Genomic DNA, 23,293 nt, shown 5'->3' with positions numbered 1-23,293 from the left:
CTAAATTTTTTCCATTATTGTCATATATCTAGGGGATGAAGTTGCACGGTTGTAAGATGTCAGTTTCTATTCAAGGCGGATATTGTTGTTTTGGGCTGTCGGTAATGTTTGAAGCTTTCTTCTCATAAAAAAGTGTCAAACTCTTAAGTGGTACGCGCACTTACAGTTTTTACATAATCTAAATTCATTAACAAAAGCCCAACAAAAGCTTTTAAAAATTAAAAAGACCCAAATTTACTGGCCTTAAATTTATAGGTGAACAAAAGCCCAATTAATTTTTTTTTGAAAAATTAACAGGCTTTTCTAATGGGTTTAAAAATAGCAGGCCCAACCATAGGTTGGGCTGCATGGTTAATATACTTGTTAAATGTGCAATCCGGCAAAGTTTAGCAGGTGTTCATACGTTTTGGGCCTTTCCTAAGCCTTTGGACTTTTAGTATCGTTTAAGAGGCCTTTAGGTTCCACGTTAGGGGACCCTCCACGTTAAATGGTTTATCTGAAAAAAAAAAAGGTTCCACGTTAACTGGGTTATTGACTTTTATTGTTCAATCGCAATATTGCAGAATGTCAGGGTTAGGGGAGGTCATGAGTCATGACATTCAAAAGATGCTCAAGTGGCTCTAAACTAACTCAATAACAGGGCAAGAAATTGTAGTCAGGGACACCCATTGCTGAACATGTCCTAGTTACTTAAGATCCCAAGTAGCAGAGAAACGAAAATTGTGGCATGAACCTTTAAATTGATCATTTGGTCCTTCTTTACTTTAGATTATTCCTGTGGATGCTCTTAATTTGTTACCAAGAAATCCCTCCCAAACCATTTGGTAAACGTACTTCTCCGATTTATTTTCAGTTTCGTTGATGTTGGGCAAAGAAACTCAGCTAGTACCGTGGCTATGTTGACATCACAGAGGCACAGAGCTACCTTATTTTTGTGGTAGAGTAATGTTTTAAGTTTTTAGTTTTAACGCAGTGCAGTAGTAGCTGCTGCGCTGCAACCACAACCATTGATCTTAACTGTTTGCAAGCGAAGATTGTGCACAAAGTGTAACAATATTCAAATGTGTCACTGACAACATAAACAAAACTGAAGCACATAAAGGAATACAATCACTACGATGATTTTGAGTTTTTAATTTCCAGGATACATGTCTCGTTATTTTGACACAGGAATGCCTCATTAAGACATAACTTTCGTCACTCTATGTCAAATTTTGGATGATATCCAAGCAATTGGAGACGCACAAAATTTGTTCTAATTTTTAATAAAAGAAAGTGAAATAAATAAAATCATGTTGCAAATACATTATAAACTTGTTCCGCAGTTTCAAGTTCTATAAAACTACTACCAACATCCTTCTGAAGTCCCCTGTCCTCCATCAATCTCCTCACATTCTCAACCTCATTCCACCTTCCCATCTCTGCATACAAGTTAGACAACATGACATAGTAAGCTCCATTACCCGGATCAAGTTCCACAAGTTTCCATGCAGCATACTCACACAAGTCCAGATTTCCATGAGCTTTACTGCCAGCAAGAAGGGCTCCCCACATAGTTTTGGAAGGTTCATATGGCATTGTCTCAATCAATTTGACCGCCTCATCAAGACATCCAGCTCGAGCCAATATATCAACCATGCACGCATAATGCTTAGTGTTTGGCCGAAATCCATACTTCCCATCCATCATGGACTGAAAAATATATCTACCTGTTTGCACCATTCCTGAGTGGCTACATGCACTTAACACACCAACTAGAGTCACTTCATCAGGCGTGACTCCTTCCACCTCCATAATAGAAAACCACCGCACCGCTTCCTCCCCACTCTTCGCCAATGCAAGACCTTTAATAACTGCATTCCACGTAAAAATATTCTTCTCACTCATGCTCTTCAAAACACTCAACCCCACATCAATTTTCCCACATTTTCCATACATATCAATCAATGAAGTCCCCAAAATCACATCCACCTCCCACTCATTCCTTTTTACATAATCATGTATCCATACACCCATTTCAAGTGCCCCAGAGCCGGCACACGCAGATAAAGCAATAACCATAGTTACACGATTCGGCAATACACCTAAAAACTGCATCCTCTCAAAAGCAAAAAGCGCGTCATCATACTTCCTAAGACTCCTATTACCTTCTATCAAAATAGTCCACGACACAACATCTCTTTCAGGCATTTCATCAAATAATCTCTCACAAGTATGCATATCGCCACACGACGAATAAACATTCAATAATGAGTTCAAAACATAAATGTCACACATATGGCCGTGTTTAAACGTTTGAGTATGGACACATTGGCCTTGTTTAATAAGTTTAAGGTCAGATAATGTCTTAAGAATGATAGGATAAGTGTAGTTATTCGGCCAAATGAAGTTTTTATTCATGTAAGAGTATATAGATAAGGAAGTTTGAGGTGAATGGGAATGTGAAAATGCTTTTATAATAGAGTTACAAATAAATATATGGGGCCTGTGGATTTGGTTAAATAAAAGGAGGGCTGTGTTTAAACGGTTTAGTGATTGGCATTTTTTGATGAAGTGGTGTGTGATTGTGGAGTTTGGGTGAAGGTTGTGGTGTATGATTTGGGCTTGTATTTGGTTAAGTTGAAAAGGTGATTTGCATGTGTTTAGGAGGTGGACTAGTTTGGTTGCTATTTCGTTTAGCTGTGAAACAACATTTTGTGACATGGTTTGTATCATTGTATGTGTTTGGACTTTGGAGTAAAAGTTTTAAAAGTGAGTGCGGTGAATTGGTGATGTTGCTTACTTGCTTCACATTTTAAAATGTTTAAGACAGCGTGATAGCAAGCAGAATTAAAAAATGGAAGAATCAAGAGAGCAGATAAATAAAAATATAAGATATGGAAGTGCGCATCCAGGGAATCGAACCCTGGTCAGTACCGTGGGAGGGTACTATGATACCACTACACCAGATGCGCTCTTGATGTCTTAAATCTGTAGTGTACTACACTAATACAATGTTGTGATATATATTTTTTGATTGGTACTATATAAAAAGCATAAAGTTTGCAATGTAAACTCCCCCAAAAAGTATGATATCTAAAGGGAGTACATCACAAAAAAACAAATGTTACATTACTACACTCCTCCTTAAGAGAACTAGAAAGGGTCACATACCTCCATAGTCCATAAGATGATAAGAGTGCACGATCATTAGAGAGAGCGAGGATCCCCACCACAGAGACACTAAGATATAAGTCTTCCAATCATGAAACACTCATGATGAACAAACCACTCGGATGCACATAATGTATGACGAATTTCACCAGTAGGTAAGCGCCCCTTAACCACACTTGGCCGACTTATTGTAGCTCTCTTTGGCCAACTTATTGTAGTCCTTTCCTCTACTGGAGTTGTCATCTTCTTAGGCTCGCTCTTTGTCTCCTAAAGAAGAGTTTGTATCATTTTGTTTCTTTTTGGCTTCACAATGGTCTATTAGGATTAGTTGCCAGTAGTACTACTTCAACCTCTTGAGTAGTAATAAAAGGTGTTGGAGAGGATTTGCGCGCTACCAATCCATATCCCTATAACCTTATTGGTTCTTTGAATGTTTAAAGCCGGAGTGACCAAAAATATTGCAAACTTTGCATTTGGAATAGTATAACCCTAATACATAAGGGGAATCAACGTGTAATTATCATATGCTAGTTGATGAGATCCCATGCAATGATTTCCACGTGCAGTCAAATAACCTTCACAGTAAATGAATTCATTAAAAGTGAGTGGCTAATAGCATTTAAATGACAGGATATGCGATATTGGTAACACAATTAGACAAATAAATGCATCTCATTATCTCTATCTGCTAGGCCAAGGATAACAAAATGCCCATGAAACACTAACTATAGTTGGACTTAAATCTAAAATTTGAGAAATTATATTCTAGTAGCGCGATAATAAATGGTTACCTAGATACTGAAAAGACATAGTTAGAAATAGTTGAGTAATTGCTTTTAAAAAAAATAGTTTTAATTTAAAACCCACAATAGGTCAAACAACTTTGTAAGTAGCAAAGTTGGGCGTTCAAATTTGTTAGGATCTTGGTTAAGTAATTGAATTTTCGCTATATGACAACTCGACTTTGACAATTTGCAGACTTTCAAGGAATGTCAACTCTTTTTTGGCAATAATCTCATGGAGTAATAGTTGGCCACTTAATTAGTGAACAAATTAATTACAAAAAGATTGTCACAAATTAATCTCAAAGATTTCCTGAATCCCTAATAACTTCACCAAATCATTTTTTTTTCTCCATTAGTATAATTTTCATTCTTCATTTGGCTAAGAGTATATATATAACTCTCGACGGACCCCACACATTTGTTCACCCCTGACCTTACCATAATGTTAGGGGCCAAGTAACTATGTTAACTATATAAACTGATCCAGTATGCGTGTCATTTGCAATTTCCATTCCTCAAACTCAAAGAATTAGTAGCATACGCATACAGATCGACCATTAAGTAAGTAATATTATTCCAAAACTTTTGGTTCATTAGTGTTCTTTTTCAAGTGCCCAACATGGCTTGTGAAAACTGTGTTATAAACAAGCTATATGCGGCTTCATAATTATCTAAATGTTTTTTTTCTTATTTTTGGCCAATAACTAGTAAATAAATCTATTTCAATTCTGAGTGAAAAAAATGATCAATTAATTTGAGAAGGGAAAATGGTGAACTACTAACTGATTAAGTGGTCATTGCTTGCACGCTAAATGGTTCACATTTATGTTATTAGGAGTAGTTTGATCAACTTTAGATTTTTCTTTTTTGATTTCTTTTTGCCTAGATTCAGTTTGGATTAGTAATCACTCATAAATATTATTCAAGTTCAAACTTTTTGTTTTATCTTTTATCTTTGTCGCGGATTAGTATTTGTTTTATCTTTTTTATTATTTTCTATACTACCATAAAATGTACAACTTACGCGTTGATATTTTAATGAGTCTAAATCGCTTTGCTCTACCTTATATTGTAGCTAGGTAAATGGAGGCACAAGGTAGTCACGGTAATGCAAAAAAGGCGAAAGTAGAAGTGCCATGGGAAGAACTCTTCGCCAACCTTGATGAATTTGTTAAGGTGAAAGTAGTCCCGGTCATAAATAGGGAAGAGTATAGACCATGGTCTGATCTCCCTTATGGTATTACAGAATCTATAATGAAACGTTTATATTACATTAATCATCTTCATTTTCGTTCGGCATGTAAGGATTGGAATTCAATGCATATATGAAGCAATTGCCATGGCTCTTCCTTTGGGATAAGAGTTCATCATCTACTTCAATTAATCTTATCAACCTTGCTTACAGTAAAGCTTATACTCTTGACATGAATAGTAAGTGTGTTAAAGGGTAAGATCTAAGTAATACATAAATCCATGCTTCTACGACTAGTTGGTTGTTACTTTCTTTTTCAAAGAACGAACATGATCACTCCCTTTTTTTGTATACCCCTTTTGTCAACAATATTGAGCCGACTATGGGGTTTCCCAATTTGAACACTAAGAGAGATATTGAGATCGCTACATTCTCAACTAGTCCACCTTCCCCAGACTGTGTTATCTCTATATTGAAATGTTGCCCCGCACGTTTGTTTACAATTAGTACATGTCGTCCTGGTGACAGAAAGTGGATTATATTACTCGAAACTTCAATGATTACTCCCCCATGAATGAATGGTTCATTAATGTAGTCTATTCGGATCGGAAATTTTATTGGTCGAGTTACAAGGGACTAGGGATATATATCGTTGTTGACCAGGAGTATTGCATAGTTGATCAGGAACTTTGTGAGCACCAAAATTGCCTTGCACATGACCAAGGCTATTTGGTCAAATCTAGTGAAGGGGAAAAGATTTTATTGATCCTTCTAACAAATGCTACAGATTGCTCATATTGTAGCAGGGAGAGAATTTATAGTTTGGATCATTTACCAATGACCCAGGTAGAAAATATTGATGTCTCTAGCAGTTGTTACCACGACATTTTGAGGCTTGATTAATTTCAAAGGACTTGGAGTAAAAAAAAAAAAAAATGGTTAGTTGTGACTGAAATGGATAGCTTGGGTGATCAAGTATTACTTATTTGCGGTCACGGGGAAACCGTCACAGTTCCAGTTGAAGATGGAGGAATTAAGAACAAGATTTATATGTGTTTAGAAAGACTTATCTTGCATTTTGCACTTGATATAGATTCTAGTGAAAGCAACACATTGATCCAATACGATGGGGTCCTTGACAATGCATATCAAAAAAGAATTTGGGTTGAACCTCCTTATTAGGAATTTACAACTCATGTTTAATGTTGTTTGACTATTTATGTGTTTTCTTCTCTTGGAACAAGTTTTAATGTAAGAGTTCAATGGCATTGTATCACTTTCAATTCCTGGTTATTCTATGGGCATCCCCTGGGTTGTTTTTAATTTAGCCACAAGGCTGGAAAAACTAAAAACTACTTGTGCATCTGGTTTACATTCAAGGCCTGCTTGATGAATATGTTATCTATGAGATACAACTATGTAAATCATGCCAGGTAAACCTTGACCACTCGGTTCAATTAATTAAGAAGGATGGGAGATATGCATAAGAGCTAGGTTTCCTAATTTTATGTACCCCATTTCTGTCTATATGATATTAGACCCAACCTGAACAAAATGTACGTTTCGTGTAACCATGTTTAACTACAAAAACTGCTTTACTGTCGCATTTGCTTATTTCCTCATTTCATTGAAAACACAGGTAGACTTTTCATTTTTCATTATTGAATACAAATTATGGTAAATTCTTGAGTACAATGTTTCTTTTTTACTGGGGTTTGTCAAGTTTGATCATGTATGTTCTTGACTAAATGTGGATCTGCACTGCCAATACATATCCCTATAACCTTATTGGTTCTTTGCAAGTTTAAAGCCGGAGTGACCAAAAATATTGTAGACTTTGCATTTGGAATAGTATAACTCTAATACACAAGTGGAATCGAAGTGCAATTATCATATGCCAGTTGATGAGATCCCATGCAATGATTTTCACGTGCAGTCGAATAACCTTCACAATAAATGATTTCATTACAAGCGATTGGCTAATAGCATTTAAATGACGGGATATGTGATATTGGTAACACAATTAGACAAATAAATGCATCTCATTATCTCTATCCGCTAGGCCAACGATAACAAAATGCCCATGAAGCACTAACTACATATAGTTAGACTTAAACCTAAAATTTGAGAGATTATATTCTAGTCGCGTGATAATAAGTGGTCACCTAGATACTGAAAAGACATAGTTAGAAATAGTTAAGTAATTGCTTCTAAAAAAATAGTTGTAATTTAAAACGGACAATAGGTCAAACAACTTTGTAAGTAAGCCTAATACACAAGTGGAATCAACGTGCAATTATCATATACCAGTTGATGAGATGCCATGCAATGATTTCCACGTGTAGTCGAATGACCTTCACAGTAAATGAATTCATTAAAAGCGAGTAGCTATTAGCATTTAAATGACGAGATATGCAATATTGGTAACACAGTTAGACAAATAAATGCATCTCATTATCTCTATCCACTAGGCCAACGATAACAAAATGCCCATGAAACACTAACTATATATAGTTGGACTTAAACCTAAAATTTGAGAGATTATGTTCTAGTCGTGTGATAATAAGTGGTCACCTAGATACTGGAAAGACGTAATTAGAAATAGTTGAGTAATTGCTTCTAAAAAAATAGTTTTAATTTAAAACCGACAATAGGTCAAACAACTTTGTAAGTAGGCCTAATACACAAGTGAAATCAACGTGCAATTATCATATGCCAGTTGATGAGATCCCATGCAATGATTTCCACATGCAGTCGAATGACTTTCATAGTAAATGAATTCATTAAAAGGGGCGGCAAATAGCATTTAAATGACGGGATATGCGATATTGGTAACACAATTAGACAAATAAATGCATCTCATTATCTCTATCCGCTAGGCCAACGATAACAAAATGCCCATGAAGCACTAACTATATATAGTTGGACTTAAACCTAAAATTTGAGAGATTATGTTCTAGTCGCGTGATAATAAGTGCTCACCAAGATACTGGAAAGACGTAGTTAGAAATAGTTGAGTAATTGCTTTTAAAAAAAATAGTTTTAATTTAAAACCGCCAATAGGTTAAACAATTCAACTTCGTAAGTAGGCCTAATACACAAGTAGAATTGATGTGCAATTATCATATGCCAGTTGATGAGATCCCATCATGCAATGATTTCCACGTGTAGTCGAATGACCTTCACAGTAAATGAATTCATTAAGAGTGAGTGGCCAATAGCATTTAAATGACGGGATATGCGATATTGGTAACACAATTAGACAAATAAATGCATCTCATTATCTCTATCCTCTAGGCCAACGATAACAAAATGCCCATGAAGCACTAAGTATAGTTGCACTTAAATCTAAAATTTGAGAAATTATATTCTAGTCGCGCGATAATAAGTGGTCACCTAGATACTGGAAAGACGTAGTTAGAAATAGTTGAGTAATTGCTTCTAAAAAAATAGTTTAAATTTAAAACTGACAATAAGGCAAACAACTTTGTAAGTAGCAAAGTTGGGTGTTCAAATTTGTTAGGATCTTGGTTAAGTAATTGAATTTTTGCTATTTGACAACTGGACTTTGATAATTTGCAAACTTTCAAGGAATGTCAACCCTTTTTTGGCGATAATCTCAAGGAGTAATAGCTGGTCACTTAATTAGTGAACAAATTAATTACAAAAAGATTGTCAAAAATTAATCTCAAATATTTCCTGAATCCCTAATAACTTCACCAAATCCTTTCCTTTTTTTCTCCGCTATTGTAATTTTCATTCTTCATTTGGCTAAAAGTACATATATAACTCTCGGCAGATCCCACACATTTGTTCACCCCTGACCCTACCATAATGTTAGGGGTAACCATGTTAACTATATAAACTGATCCAGTATGTGTATAATTTGCAATTTGCATTCCTCAAACTCAAAGAATTAGTAGCATACGCATACAGATCGACCATTAAGTAAGTAATATTACTCCTACAATATTGGTTTATTAGCGTTCTTTCTCAAGTGCCCAACATGGCTTGTGAAAACTGTGTTATAAAGAAGCTATAATGCGGCTTCATAATTATCTAAATATTTTTTTTTTCTTATTTTTGGCCAATAACTAGTAAATAAATCTATTTCTGAGTGAAAAAAATGATCAATTGTGAAGGGGAAATGGTGAACTACCAATTGATTAAGTGGCCATTGCTTGCCCTCTAAATGGTTCATGTTTTTGTTATTAGGAGTAGTTAATTTGATCAACTTTAGATTTTTCTTTTTTGATTTCTTTTTGCCAAGATTCAGTTTGGATTAGTAATCACTCAAAAATATTATTCAAGTTCAAACTTTTTGTTTTATCTTTTATCTTTGTCGCGGATTAGTATTTGTTTTATCTTTTTTATTATTTTGTATACTACCTTTAAGGGTACAACTTACGCGTTGATACTTTAATGAGTCTGAATCACTTTGCTCTACCTTATATTGTAGCTAGGTAAATGGAGGCACAAAGTAGTCGCGGTAATGCAAAAAAGGCAAAAGTAGAAGTGCCATGGGAAGAACTCTTCGCCAATCTTGAAGAATTTGTCAAGGTGAAAGTAGTCCCGGTCATAAATATGGAAGAGTATAGACCATGGTCTGATCTCCCTTCTGGTATTATGGAATCTATAATGAAACGTTTATATTACATTGATCACCTTCATTTTCGTGCGGCATGTAAGGATTGGAATTCAATGCCTAAAGTTTCACCATTGAAGCAATTGCCATGGCTCTTCCTTTGGGATAAGAGTTCATCTACTTCAATTAAACTTATCGACCCTGCTTACAGTAAAGCTTATACTCTTGACATGAATCGTAAGTGTGTTAAAGGGAAAGATCTAAGTGATACAGTAATCCATGCTTCTAAGACTAGTTGGTTGTTACTTTCTTTTTCAAAGAACGAACATGATCACTCCTTTTTTTTGTATACCCCTTTTGTCAACAATATTGAGTCGACTATTAGGTTTCCCAATTTGAACACTAAGAGAGATATTGAGATCGCTACATTCTCAACTAGTCCACCTTCCCCAGACTGTGTTATCTTTATCTTGGCATGTTGCCCCGCAAGTTTTACAATCAGTACATGTCGTCCTGGTGACAGAAAGTGGATTACTCGCAACTTCAATGCTTACTCCCCCGTGAATGACTGGTACATTAATGCGGTCTATTCGGATCGGAAATTTTATTGGTCGAGTTACAGGGGTATAGGGATATATAGCATTGTTGACCAGGAGTATTGCATAGTTGATCGGGAGCTTTGTGAGCACCAAAATTGCCTTGCACATGACCAAGGTTATTTGGTCAAATCTAGTGAAGGGGAAAAAATTTTATTGATCCTTCTAACAGATGCTACGGCTTGCTTATATTGTAGCAGGGAGAGAATTTATAGTTTGGATCATTTACCGATGACCCAGGCAGAAAATATTGATGCCTCTAGCAGTCGTTGCCACGACATTTTGAGGCTTGATCAATTTCAAAGGACTTGGAGTAAAAAAGATAGCTTGGTTGTGACTGAAATGGATAGTTTGGGTGATCAAGTATTACTTATTGGCGATCGTGGAGAAACCGTCATAGTTCCAGTTGAAGACGGAGGAATTAAGAACAAGATTTATGTGCGTTTGGAAAGACTTATCTTGCATTTTGCACTTGATTCTAGTGAAAGCAGCACATTGAACCAATACGATGGGGTCCTTGACAATGCATATCAAAAAAGAATTTGGGTTGAACCTCCTTATTAGGAATTTACAACTCATGTTTAATGTTATTTGACTATTTGTGTGTTTTCTTCTTTTGGAACAAGTTTTAATGTAAGAGTTCAATAACATTGTATCACTTTCAATTCCTGGTTATCCTATGGGCATCCCCTGATTTGTTTTTAATTTAGTCACAAGGCCGGAAAAACTGAAAACCATTTGTGCATCTGGTTTACGTACAAGGCCTTGATGAATATGTTATCTATGAGATGCAACTATGTAAATCATGCCAGGTAAACCTTGACCACTCGGTTCAATTAATTAAGAAGGATGGGGGATATGCATTAGAGCTAGGTTTCCTGATTTTATTGGATTTCTTAATCAAAAACATTACGTACACCATTTCAGTCTATATGACATTAGACCCAACCCGAACAAAATGTTTCGTGTAATCATGTTTACCTACAAAAACTGCTTTACTGTCTCATTTTCTTATTTCCTCATTTCTTTGAACTTCAGTCCATCAAGTACGTTACTGAATACAAATTATGGTAAATTATTGAGTACAATGTTTCTTTTTTACTTGGGTTTGTCAAGTTTGATCACATACGTTCTTGACTAGATGTGGTTCCAATTTCTAAGAACCTTTGGCAAGATATATCCAATTTCTACGGGCAACCTTTGGCGGGACTCAAAAAATTGGATTTCGAAACCCACTTGTTTTCTTTCAAGAGAGAGAGAGAGAGCTGAAATTTTGAAAGCCTAGTAGATTGGGTTTTCTGGGTTTCTTCTGGTTTGGGCTATTGTTGGTGCGGTGTATTGGGCTGAAACAAGATTGTGGGGGTCTGTAAGTAATACTAGTATTTGTATTTCTTGGTGAGCACAAGTTTTTCCCATGGTATTTACTCTTCCATATTCATGAAATTCTTCTTGGTCTATACTCATGGTCTATCACTCTATCCTAAGTCTGTAAAATGTTTCTGTAAATAATCAAGTAGTATTTGTATTCCTTGGGAATTGCAGTTCCAGTTGAAGACAGAGAAATTAAGAACAAAATTTACTTAGGTTGGGACGGAGTTGTTATGTGTTTTGAACTTGATTCTCAAGGTAGGGGCTGCTTATTGAACGAATACATTGGAGCCCTTGACAAAGCTTACAAAGAAAGAATTTGGATTGAACCTCCTTACTATGAAATTGGAACTCATGTTTAGTGCTATTTGATTTGACTATTTATTTGCATTTCTTAGTTATTCTAAGAGAACCTGTTCCCGTCGCATATTTTTCAATTTAGCCAACAGGGAAAAACTGAACAGTAGTTGCAATGCAACTGGTTAAGAAACTGAAACCTTAGCACTACTAAGTTATAATGGTTACAGTCTGTTAGGAACATAGGATGGTTACCATCGGCATCGTTAGTCTACAGTCTGTTAGGATGGTGGTCTGATACTCTGATGTACAAAGTTCCAAATGCGCTTTATGCTAATCACCTTTCTGACACAATCTTACAGGCGATTGAGTTCTAAACACTAAACAGGCAATGATACAACAAGGCTTGGGATATAATGTTTAAGATGTCGAGTTTTTTAGAAATCAGATTCAGTGATGTATATTGACACAAAACCATAGGAGCTATTACCAAAACCCTGAGGCATGAATGGACCAATTTGGCGAGTTTTCCCAATTCATTCCACACCCATTAGAAACTAACTTGACACAAGTGAAAAGAGTGCATTGATACTCTTTTTATTTTTATTTTTTGGATTGGTCGGAGCAACATCTTGTATCCAATCAACGGTGCAAAGCAATAACTGAAATGAAACAACAAGAAACAACCGTTTGAGCAGTAGAACATCAAAAAATAAAAAAAAGTCCTTCCATTTCTTTTCAATGTGGCTCGTACAAAGATACACTCCTTTATGTCAACGACCATTACTCTAACGTCTCTAGCTTTGCCTCAAAATGCCAGTCTTTCCTCTTAAACTACCAAAAGTTAAAAAATGGTCGATAATGTTACTCCATATCAACTTGATTCAAGAACCAAGTCCATATACGACAAATAATTCGTAAACCTTCAGGAACCATAGATCCAATGCTCCAAATAATTCGCATCCAATAACTGAAGCAAACCTTCAGGAACCACAGAACCAAGGCCTATCTGATAACAGGCATGCCCACCATGTACAAGAAACAGTAGTTCATAAAATGCCACGCACTTGTCACTTTTTCATTGAAGGTTTCTCTGTTAGCCTTTGCCTAATAATTCTGGATTGCCATGCACTTATCGCTTCTTCGTTGAAAGTTTCTCCGCTAATCTTCCACGAACTGTTCCCAGATATGGCTGACTCCGGCTTGGGCGTTTACCCGTGTTTCTTCTCGACTTCCTCCTCTGCAGACGTTGTCGACGGATCTCCGGATCGGCCCAACCTTTTCCCCAATCTGAGAAGGTCGAGTACGATTTTTTCTTTTGCAAGGAAAGCAGCATGTCTGCCTCAGGGTAAACAAGGAAAGAATTCTCTATACCAGATTGCAAAAAGTTTAGTCCTAGCTCTGTAGGCTCTGGGAACTTTGCAGTTACCCGTTTCTGCAAAAGAACAACCAACAAAATGTGCTTAGAATATCATATTTTGATGTATGACAGACTTTTCTCCAGTGTTAAAGAAAAAATCCAGGAAACTTAGCAAGATCCATACATAACACTAGAACGCAATGTATACCATAGAGGTTTTAAGTTTTAGGTTATGGCCATAGATAGAATTCAATGGAGCAATAGGGTTAGATTGACTTGCAATTACAAACAGGGATAATGCAATATTTTACGAGAATTACACTCATCACCAACTATTCCGTAGTACAATAACTGGTGAACTCTGGAGTTATTTTTGTCTTTTGGGTGAAATAAACCCTCTTGAGTTCGTACCTTGTCATCCCCGTCTCTTATGAATCCCTGATCTTCTAATAGGCGAGCAAGTCCTTGCCACCATAGCTGATCACTTGCAACAAATTTTGGGAACTGTCCAATGACCACCGCATGAAAACTTGTCAGAGAAAAATTACGGCGAATGGAATTCAATGGGAGAAGTACTTGACGACGAAGAGGAAATTCATATAAAAACAATGTTCATCCTAAATTTTGGACTGTCTTTATGGAAAAATGACTTGGATTTTTGGTTTTTTATCTAATATATTCATAATCAGTCTCCCACACATTTACATACTATATAATCAAAACCCAACTAGTAAATAACAAACCAAGATTCCAAGATTGTGTATAGCACATCGATATACCATATCTACCGCAACATCTCTTTTTATATGAAGTCGATATAATTCACCATGCAATGATTCTCAGAAACCATATAAGTACCTTACTGAGTACCCAACTGAGTAAATACAAAAAGGTCAGAACTCCTGGCATACTAGAAAAACCTAAGCAAGAACACACAAGCCATCAGAGTTGCATGATAAAAATTGCCTTTTCCAGGTGATGTGGCCACTCATGAAAATTTCTTTTGTTTTGTCACAAGAAAAGAAAGAAAATGAGGAAACATTCAGAAGGATTTTCAAAAAATAAAAAAATAAAAAGAGGAAGATGACTATGGCACCTAAATGAAGGAGTGAAGGGCATGCAAGATATTAGAAATCATGAAGGAAAACAAAATGTACAACTATGCTGAATCCCAAAGTTAAGTCCTAAACAAAAAGCTATTCAAAGCATGTACCCTAGACGTACGTAACGATAGGCGAAGTTCATTCATTCTGATATGCACCTCTAACCAAAATTGCTTCATAAAGAAAAAACAAAAAGTTTAACATTTCATGGTACGAATGGAACTACTCCATTAATACCAAAAAAATGGAATTCAATTAACATTAACCTTTGCTCCAAAATAATTTACTGAAAGGGACAGGTATAGCATAATATTACAAGAAGGTGTCATAGCAAAAGTGTCAACTATCTCTTTCCCATGAGATAAAAAAAAAGCGATGACTTTCAGTTGAGTTCCTTTTAAAAGTGATAAGATATGATAAGAGTAATCTCCAAAAGAAAATGATAGAATTATGGAGGATCAAGAGAAGCAGTAATTTATGTTGAGCCCATACCTGTTCTCTTATTCTACTTATCAGCATCCTAAAGTTCGGCTTCTCTCTTAGTTTCCCTCCACTTATTGTACTGTCAAAAGAGTCATTCCCATAACTACTTGGGGCCTATAATTGGACACATATCTGTTAGTAAGATAATTTATACATAACTGGATAGTAGAAAACAATTCTACAATCCATTTTCAGAATCTGCAATACACAAGTAATGATTTTATTTGCAGATTCAACCCAATAGTTGTGTTCAAAATTAAATAATAAACTAACAAACACAAATAACATTATTTTAGTCAGTTACATTTACATATCTACCATAAAAGATCGGGTTTAGTTAGAAACTATTTCCATATTCAAAATTTGGAAATATTCAATCAGTCATTCGGGTGAATAAAGATCAGAACCAAGTCTAGATCTTTGGCTATCCATTGACACCAGTAACATTTTGAGAGGAGGATTAATTATTTGAGACACTCATAATGACCAAGGGCTAAATAAGTAGTAAGAATTGAAGAAAAAGCAACTCCACACCCACAGAATAAGACGGTATGATGAGAAACAGAAACCAATTTGAATACCCACATAGTAGGATGCAAGTACTCGGATGAAAATATCTGCTTCCTCCTTTAGATTCTGCAATTTGGGAGGTCCATTCACACAGACATCACACCTACAAACAGGAGAATAATTTGAAAAGGAAACTAAATAGTTGTTCACTGTTAAAATATGCAACTTACGATTGTACAATTTCAAGAAGCAACATCCAATAGAAACGCTATTACTGCTTCACATTTTTTAAGCAGTTTCATTAGTTTTGAATAGTTTGCTTTTGACGAAGCATTGAAGTTCACTAACTTTTGTATAACTCTAACTCAAATGTCAACACGAGCAATATATAATTAGAGGACATAAAGCTTTCATGGTAACTATCATCAGCCTCGAAAACTCAAAGAGCCCAAAACATAATTGTAACTTAAGCTGCTATTCTTGCAATCCTAAGTTATATGGGCACAGGTACAATATGAAGTGTCCGCCACGGCAAAATACCAAAAACTGAGGTATATCAAAATACTGTGTGTGTCGTGTCTGTGTCGGACGCATATCCAACACAGATTATTTTGAAAACATCGTGTCCAAGTAACATAGTTATAATCCTTTCTCTAGGAAAGACGTCAATTAGGAGATACGATAAGCAATAATACTTGCAATATACATAAAGCTGTTATCAGACTAAGTAAGGACTAGGGGTAATTTCCAGTTTGCTACTAGGATCACATGGTCTCATTACTTCAAAATAGAGTTGGCGCCTAAACAACCTGACCGCTTTTTTTCTCCTTGTGGTTAGGAATCTATAAGTCTTTGATAACTTTCTTTTCAAAAGTGAAGCAGATGGGGAGACAAAGTAATCTTTGAATGACCTTTCTTTTATATTCTCTGTTCTTAAGGATTATAGAAAACCCCAATTCGAAGCCTGCATAAATCGCCTAACATACCAGCACTGAAAGGGAATGTAACGTGTCTGGTGAGTCGAACATTTTCCAACACAGTTTTTCTTCAGAGATATGTCGCACCGATCTTAAGGTAATATTTCGAGTTGATGTTAAGGTAATTATGGAATCAGAACTTTAAAAAACAAAGGAAAATTTGGAAGGGAAGGAAACTGACATACAGGAGACACTTTTCATAATCAAAATTTTCCCCGAAGTACTCCACGAGTGTCTTAGCTCGACAAGTTGCAGTACTCATACCATATCTGCAAAAAGAAAAGTGTAAGACAACATTTAGGGTCCCATAAGCAAGAATGAAACTAAAATTACCCGTGAAGATAATTTTCACACCTGAAGCAATCAGATAACATTCTATATGCTTGTTTTGTCTGTTCTTCACTTCTTCGACTAGGCAAAAGTGAGGGTACTCTTGATAGATTTGCAAACAGAACTGTTAACAAATATCAAAGTAACTGAGATAATATCAAGAAATCCGGTGAAACTAATAAGTTAAGGCACATGATGCCCAAGCGTTATTCAGTAATGTCTTATGTTCCATTTTAACATTTTGTCTATCAGCAATAGCAAGGTGATTGCAAACTAACCACAATCCGCCAACTTTCCATCCCTTCCAGCACGACCTGCTTCTTGGTAGTATGCTTCCAAACTCTTGTCAATGGCCAAGGGAAAGAATGATATGACAAACAAAGATAATTAGCAGGCAAAGGAAACATCAGGAAACAGATTTAAATATTTAATCCTTAATACCCTCAGCGGCATACAGTTCATTTATGATCCATCAGACATGTGCCTACCGTGTGTCCACCTAGATCATCAATACAATAATGTATTGGACAAGTTAAAACTCAATCAGTCATGCTCAGAATATTATGACGTAAACTGCATATCAAACATGTATCAGACAGAATGGTGAGGGTTGTCAATACACCAAGGTTTTCTGTGAAATTTGGGATGTGGATTTTGAGGAAGAGAGTGAAACCGTTGGCAACACTAGGATTCCTTCAGATGACAAGAATATTAGAGGAGCAAGAAGATGAGATACGGAGATCAATGACTGGTGTAGATACAACTTTTGGACAATGATTACTGATGGCATGATGCATGTAATTTAATGTGAGCTAGTGAAGTTTCTTGTACTATTAAGTATTAACAATTCTTTTATGCACACCTCCGCTTCAACTTCCTTATTTTAAGTGCAGCACAGCAGCAATCTCCCCATTGTCACAAATATTAGACTTTAAGATACCAAAAGTAATCAGATTAACTCATTTAAGTATTTCTTTACCCTCAGAAATATTCCAGACAACCTTCTCAAACTTCCTACTAGACGGTAGACTTCCATATGCTTTATTTTTATTTTTCTCTTGGGCTTAAAAGAAACTGCCCAAGTTAGTACTGATCAATTGCAAATAACATAAACAATAGGCCTAGTCAACCATTTCATCTGTCCTTGCAGCCAACAAATACAAACCAAGTGTCAACCAAATCAATCTTTGTTTAAACCAGTCCTATTAAAAAAACACATTTCTTCTTAAGATGCGTCTAAGATCTAAACTATTCACAAGTCCACCAAGCATTTCCATACCCAATTCAATATACTCTATGCCTCTATGGAGTTCTCCTCGCTGTCCCAAAGCCTACCCCACTAACTACATAGCCACTCCATCATATGCCTTTCCTATGTCAATAAGCAAATCAACATAATTACCATTTCCTGTTCACGTCAATTGTTAAAGTAAGTATCTTGCATGACTCGTTTCTAGTATGGCTTAAAAGTTAAAAGCACTTTGGTTCTTTAGTACATTTGTTTTAATTTTTCTTTGATCTGCATCCCATCTCTTGATCCCACAATTTTACAAGCATATACGCACATACGACACCTAAAATTAGAAACTCAAAGGAATCATGTCCTGCAGAATGTCAAATTGAAGCAAAACTACAAACTGATATAGTTTAAAACTTGCACGAGGAACAGATCATACTCAAGTATAAAGCCAAGAGATAGACCTGTGGCCATCCATAATGTATGATTCTTCGGACATTTGACTTGTCAATTCCCATCCCGAAAGCAATTGTTGCAACAATGACCTGTGTTACAGATGACTAGCTGTAAAAAATGTCTCTTGTTAAACAATAAAGCAACCAATGACTATTAGTAATATTCCGTACATATGAGCTTGCCTAGCAAATTTATCATGATTTCACCTAGGACTACGACTTTTGAAACTAAAGATGAAGTATAAGAAAGGAACTTCAATTTAAGCAAAATTGCAAAAATGAATGAGTTTAGTGTCACTAATACTACCTCAAAGCCCAAGTGTTTCTAGTAAAGTTGTCTATAAACATGTTCCAAGCTCATTAAAACAAACACAAATTACTCCCCACTAAAAGAAGGGCAATCACCTTTTGATAATTTAGAATGTGCAAGAACCCAATTTGTTAAACAAAAGTAACTAAAATAGAAACTATAACAGTTAATATCCACACAGAGAAGTTAATTTTATATTGTAACAAGATTCCTACTTCATGGAACCTTGGAGTTTACACCATAAACTTTTAGTACCTTACTGGAACACTTGTTGTAACTACAACATTCTCAAAGACAAATAACAGCGTTGAGTAAGAAACAATTTGGATCTGACAGAGAAGTTAATTTTATATTTTAACAAGATTCCTACTTCATGGAAGCTTGGAGTTTACACCATAAAATTTTAGTACCTTACTGGAACGCCTGTTGTAACTACAACATTCTCAAAGACAAATAACAGCGTTGAGTAAGAAACAATTTGGATCTGATATGTGGAAGATTGGTAAAGTTGGTCAAAAAAGAGTTCTTGTATGCAGACATGTTAGATAATGACCACGAAGAGGTCCATAGTTAGCATACTTGTTGAGATGAGAGAAAAGCATCAAAAGCATTCAAATGTGTCTATTCGATTATTATGAATCAGTTGGAACCAAAGAGCATGACAAGAAAGAAGAAGAGAAGTCATCGTCTTCCTCTCCTGGATCTCTTCTCTTCCCTTCCATCAATGGTTTCATGGCTGGGTTCGGAATGGTCAAGAAAATGGCTGCGCATTAGCGCAACAGCTTTCCTAGGGCGATCGTCCCTTGCTTGTTGAAGTCATATATACAGGTGATTTAAAGTAGATTTATTAATTGAAGTACAAAGAGAAAACTCCAACATGCTTATATACTGATAGATCCGAATCCATTAATTAATGAAGTCCCATACCTGTAGGTCATTTTGATGAAACTCCTTGTGGACACGCCTCAAATGTGATTTTGGCAACTGTGAGAAAGAGCAGAGTTTAACTATAAACCGGAAAGCAAATAAAATATCAACCGTGAGGAAACATTTGTGCCAGCAGGATATCATCAGGGTGACTACATCAGGCAAGTAGGTGCAGATTTCTAATGACACTTATGTAACTGGTACAAGTTTACGCTAGGTAAGTACCTGTCTTAACGATCTATTTAACAAAACACACAATAGGTCATATTCTAAGAAATTGAAACTTCACAGCGAAACGTTAACAGGGTGATACAATTGGATGAGTAAAGCCACAGACTGTTGGCTCAAAGCAAAATAGGTATGGCTTGATTTAACTATAAATGTTGAGAGCTAAAATACCTTGGCATTATAAGCAGCAGCTTTTACACCAAACCTGCAGAGAAATTTCGCCAACGCTAATGTTTCTTTTCTAGTGGGAACGTAAATAATAGTAGGTCCAAGTTCTAAAGGCCCTTGTAGGAGCAAAAGTCTTTCTTCTGGTTTCATTTGCAAATCCACTGTCTCAGACGGCTTAAGTGTGTCCACATTCTCAGTAGAAACATAAGCACAGAACTCACCAGAGGCAACTGCAGAAGATATGAATATTGAAGTTATCAATGTAATACGAACCAAGTTTGGACATTAATAATGTAAAATCTGTGACTTTCGGTTTTGCAGGCGGCTATCAAATATAAAAAGAAGCTCCATATAAAGCCTCTGCTCTGGCCTAAGATCTGGAACTGATCAGTCAAATCGAGCACCACAATTACTATTCAGAACGATCGCATTAATATGGGTGAGACTGTGAGAGAGCGTGTCCCAAATTGCAGAAAAAATAGAGAACGATAGGAGTACAAAAAAATTCAAAAGAATTAAGAGAGGTACCATCAAAATCGTCCACATTCTGAAAGGCATCCAACTCATCTTCCAGATATTCAACAGACAGTTCTTTTTCCATACAAGAAGCTTCACCAGTCCTATTTATTGAGCTTCCTTCAGTGTCATTTCCATCAAAACAATCATCTTCAAAGTGCTTAAAATCGCTCTGAGATATCTCATCAGCATCGGAAGTCCTAGAGCAGTCTGACTCATCGTCTGAGCCATACAAGCTAGTCTTATGCTCCTTTTTACCCATGGTTTTTTTCGTACTGTAAGCTTCTATTAATTCACGGAAATTCTTCTCATAGGATTTCACAGAAGAAGTTCTGCTATGTTTTACCTGTACAGATAATCAAAAGGAACAACAATTTAGTCAACCAACACAAAACAAAGGAATATTAATATGGAACCCCGAACAAAACTCAATAACTATATAAAACATGTAAGAGAACAATATAGAAATGCATTGTTGCTCCTTTACTGTTTTACATACAAAAAGAGCATGTACAAACTATAAAAACACCAAGAAGGCAAGAAGAAGAAAAAAAAAATGTAGAGAATACATCTCATGAACATAAACAACTCACCAGAAATCGAAGATTTGGTCGAAAGAATGATGTGAGCACAATCTTTGTTTCTTTCGACATGCAAAGTGATTCAAGAATGTCTTTGCGGACATTAATTGTAGCGGTAGCAGTCAACGCCATCAAAGGAATATCAAACTTTAAGAACTCCAGGTTGCAGGCTCTGAAGCTCTCCCTCAGTACAGACAATCGCCTAGAATACATGTGATTAATTATTATAGAGGACCAGATAAGTTCTACCTTTAGAACCTAAAAACTGTAGAGAAACGTAGACGAGAAAATAAGAACATTGGACAGAGTTCGTTGAAGCATAAGTGCAATGTACCACTGGCATGCACGAGGAATACATGCAGGAGTCTCATACCTTTACACTCTAGGACCTATCTGTTACAAACTTTCAGCTAATTATTGAGCCTTTATAGCACATTTTTTTGAGTAAAAACACGTTCTGATATATCACACACTACATTGTGCACCAATTGTATAAAGTTATAGGGCTATATAGAACTTCCTGATCATTAGCTGAGTATTTTAGAATAACATGTATTCTAAGAAGTTTATAAAACTGATTCAGTCACACTATCAGTAGAATTTATTAAATTTCTGATGTCTTTGAAAGAGGGTAAGCTGCATTAATTATACCTATAGTCAGGTCGAAAGTCATGGCCCCACTTGGAGACGCAGTGCACTTCATCAATGGCAAACAGTGCAATGCCACGATTTTCTGCAAGCCTTTGAAGTGGTTTAATGAGTCTGTAAAACAAGGAAAGTCATAGTTAAAATAGAAGTTTAGACGGAAGGAAACTATTGCAGCACAAAATCAAGTTGATTGATAAATATCCTACCTCAATACTGTCTCTGGGCAAACATATATCACCCCATATGCTCCGCTCATTGCTTTATGTTCCACACTGTTATCAGTTTGTCCAGATCCAAGGAAGCAAGCAGAAACCCCATGTGTTGCTAGCTTCAAACACTGATCATGCATTAAACTTATCAACGGCGAAATCACAACCACAACCTTCCCAGTCAACAATGCAGGAATCTGGAAACAGAGAGATTTCCCTACAAAAAAAAAAACAGTAGTTTACCAAGTCAATGTAACTAGAGTTTTTTTTTTTTTAAAAAAAAGCATACCAGAACCCGTGGCAGCAAGAACAAGACAATCCTCATTAGCTAACCAAGCCTCCAATGCTTCCTTCTGAAAAGTCTTCAAACAGGAGAATCCAAAATGCTTCTGTAACAGATTCTTAACTCTACATTCCCAGTGTACACCTATATCTTCCAATGCAGTCTTAATCCTTTTACTTGCATTTGAAGATTGTAAATATTTAAACATACTAGACTGTTTCATCCCCAAACTACTAGTACTATTTAAAATAAAGTTAACTACATTATCAACTGATGGACCAACGGATTTAATAGCTTCAATAATTTCAGAATACTCATATCCCATTCCCATGAGTTCCGCGATAATATCATCATTACTTTCCATCATCCTTCAAAGTTTAAACCCTAAAAATAATTTTGTAATTCAGAAATGATGACGAGGAGAGATTTTTTTTTTATATTTTGATATTCATTGGTGTGGGTTGCACCACAGCTGCTTGGGCTTGAATTTATTTGTGAGTCGTGGTACTAAAAAAAACTAAAGTAGATTGGAAGTTTGGAGAATGGGTCAATAGTAACTCCGGAACCATCTTTTGTTTTTAATCACTCCCGACGACGACGACGACGACGGGATACATGATTGTCTTAGAAAAGTGATTATTATTATCAAGTATTGGTAGAAAATTAATGTTGTTTTAGCAAAAATGTTAATTACTAGTACTAAATAAATATTAGTTTCTCTTAATCTCCTATGCAGCAGCGCAGATTAAACAAAGTCGAAACAACATTGTCCTTGTCTACTATTTTTTATGCGAATTCAACTATATTCTATTCCCAATTGCATATGGAAGGGTTCGAGGGACATATTTTATCTTGACACGTAAACAAACTCAAAATCTTTAGGATATTTATAAATTTTGTATTAGGCTCAATTTTTGTAAATATGATCTCCTAACTATTCTAAACATTGTCACAAATAATCAAAAAAATCCAAAAAAATTCAAACTTGCCAA

General features: G+C 35.8%; 2 protein-coding genes and 1 non-coding gene across 4 annotated transcripts; all 3 read right to left on the bottom strand.

Moving 5' to 3' along the window:
- Positions 1–1,091: 1,091 nt before the first annotated feature.
- On the bottom strand, positions 1,092–2,887 carry LOC147498964 (pentatricopeptide repeat-containing protein At5g66520-like). Its single transcript, XM_086559087.1, has one exon. It carries the CDS (start codon positions 2,713–2,715, stop codon positions 1,291–1,293), a length of 1,425 nt encoding a protein of 474 aa, XP_086415213.1. The 5' UTR covers positions 2,716–2,887; the 3' UTR covers positions 1,092–1,290.
- TRNAG-CCC (transfer RNA glycine (anticodon CCC)) lies at positions 2,884–2,954 on the bottom strand. Its single transcript has one exon. It is a non-coding gene; the product is annotated as a tRNA-Gly (tRNA).
- Positions 2,955–12,689: 9,735 nt separating this feature from the next.
- Positions 12,690–23,031, bottom strand: RECQSIM (RECQ helicase SIM). 2 transcript variants are annotated; one of them, XM_086560790.1, is made up of 15 exons: positions 22,308–23,031; positions 22,016–22,235; positions 21,813–21,923; positions 21,174–21,363; positions 20,593–20,926; positions 20,068–20,294; positions 19,669–19,725; positions 18,441–18,521; positions 17,018–17,081; positions 16,764–16,863; positions 16,595–16,678; positions 15,508–15,595; positions 14,932–15,036; positions 13,748–13,840; positions 12,690–13,411 (listed from the first exon to the last, which is right to left on the bottom strand). In XM_086560790.1, exons 1-15 carry the CDS (start codon positions 22,666–22,668, stop codon positions 13,109–13,111), a joined length of 2,418 nt encoding a protein of 805 aa, XP_086416916.1. In that variant the 5' UTR covers positions 22,669–23,031; the 3' UTR covers positions 12,690–13,108. The 2 variants fall into 2 exon arrangements, with proteins under 2 accessions (XP_086416916.1, XP_086416917.1); XM_086560791.1 differs by lacking the exon at positions 14,932–15,036 and having other exon boundaries at positions 22,308–22,935.
- Positions 23,032–23,293: the final 262 nt, after the last annotated feature.

Source organism: Coptis chinensis, chromosome 5 (assembly GCF_015680905.1).
Source record: "Coptis chinensis isolate HL-2020 chromosome 5, ASM1568090v1, whole genome shotgun sequence".
NCBI classification, from domain to species: domain Eukaryota; kingdom Viridiplantae; phylum Streptophyta; class Magnoliopsida; order Ranunculales; family Ranunculaceae; genus Coptis; species Coptis chinensis.
The sequence above is the reverse complement of the archived record's forward strand: the minus strand, read 5'-3'. Positions and strand labels throughout refer to the sequence as shown.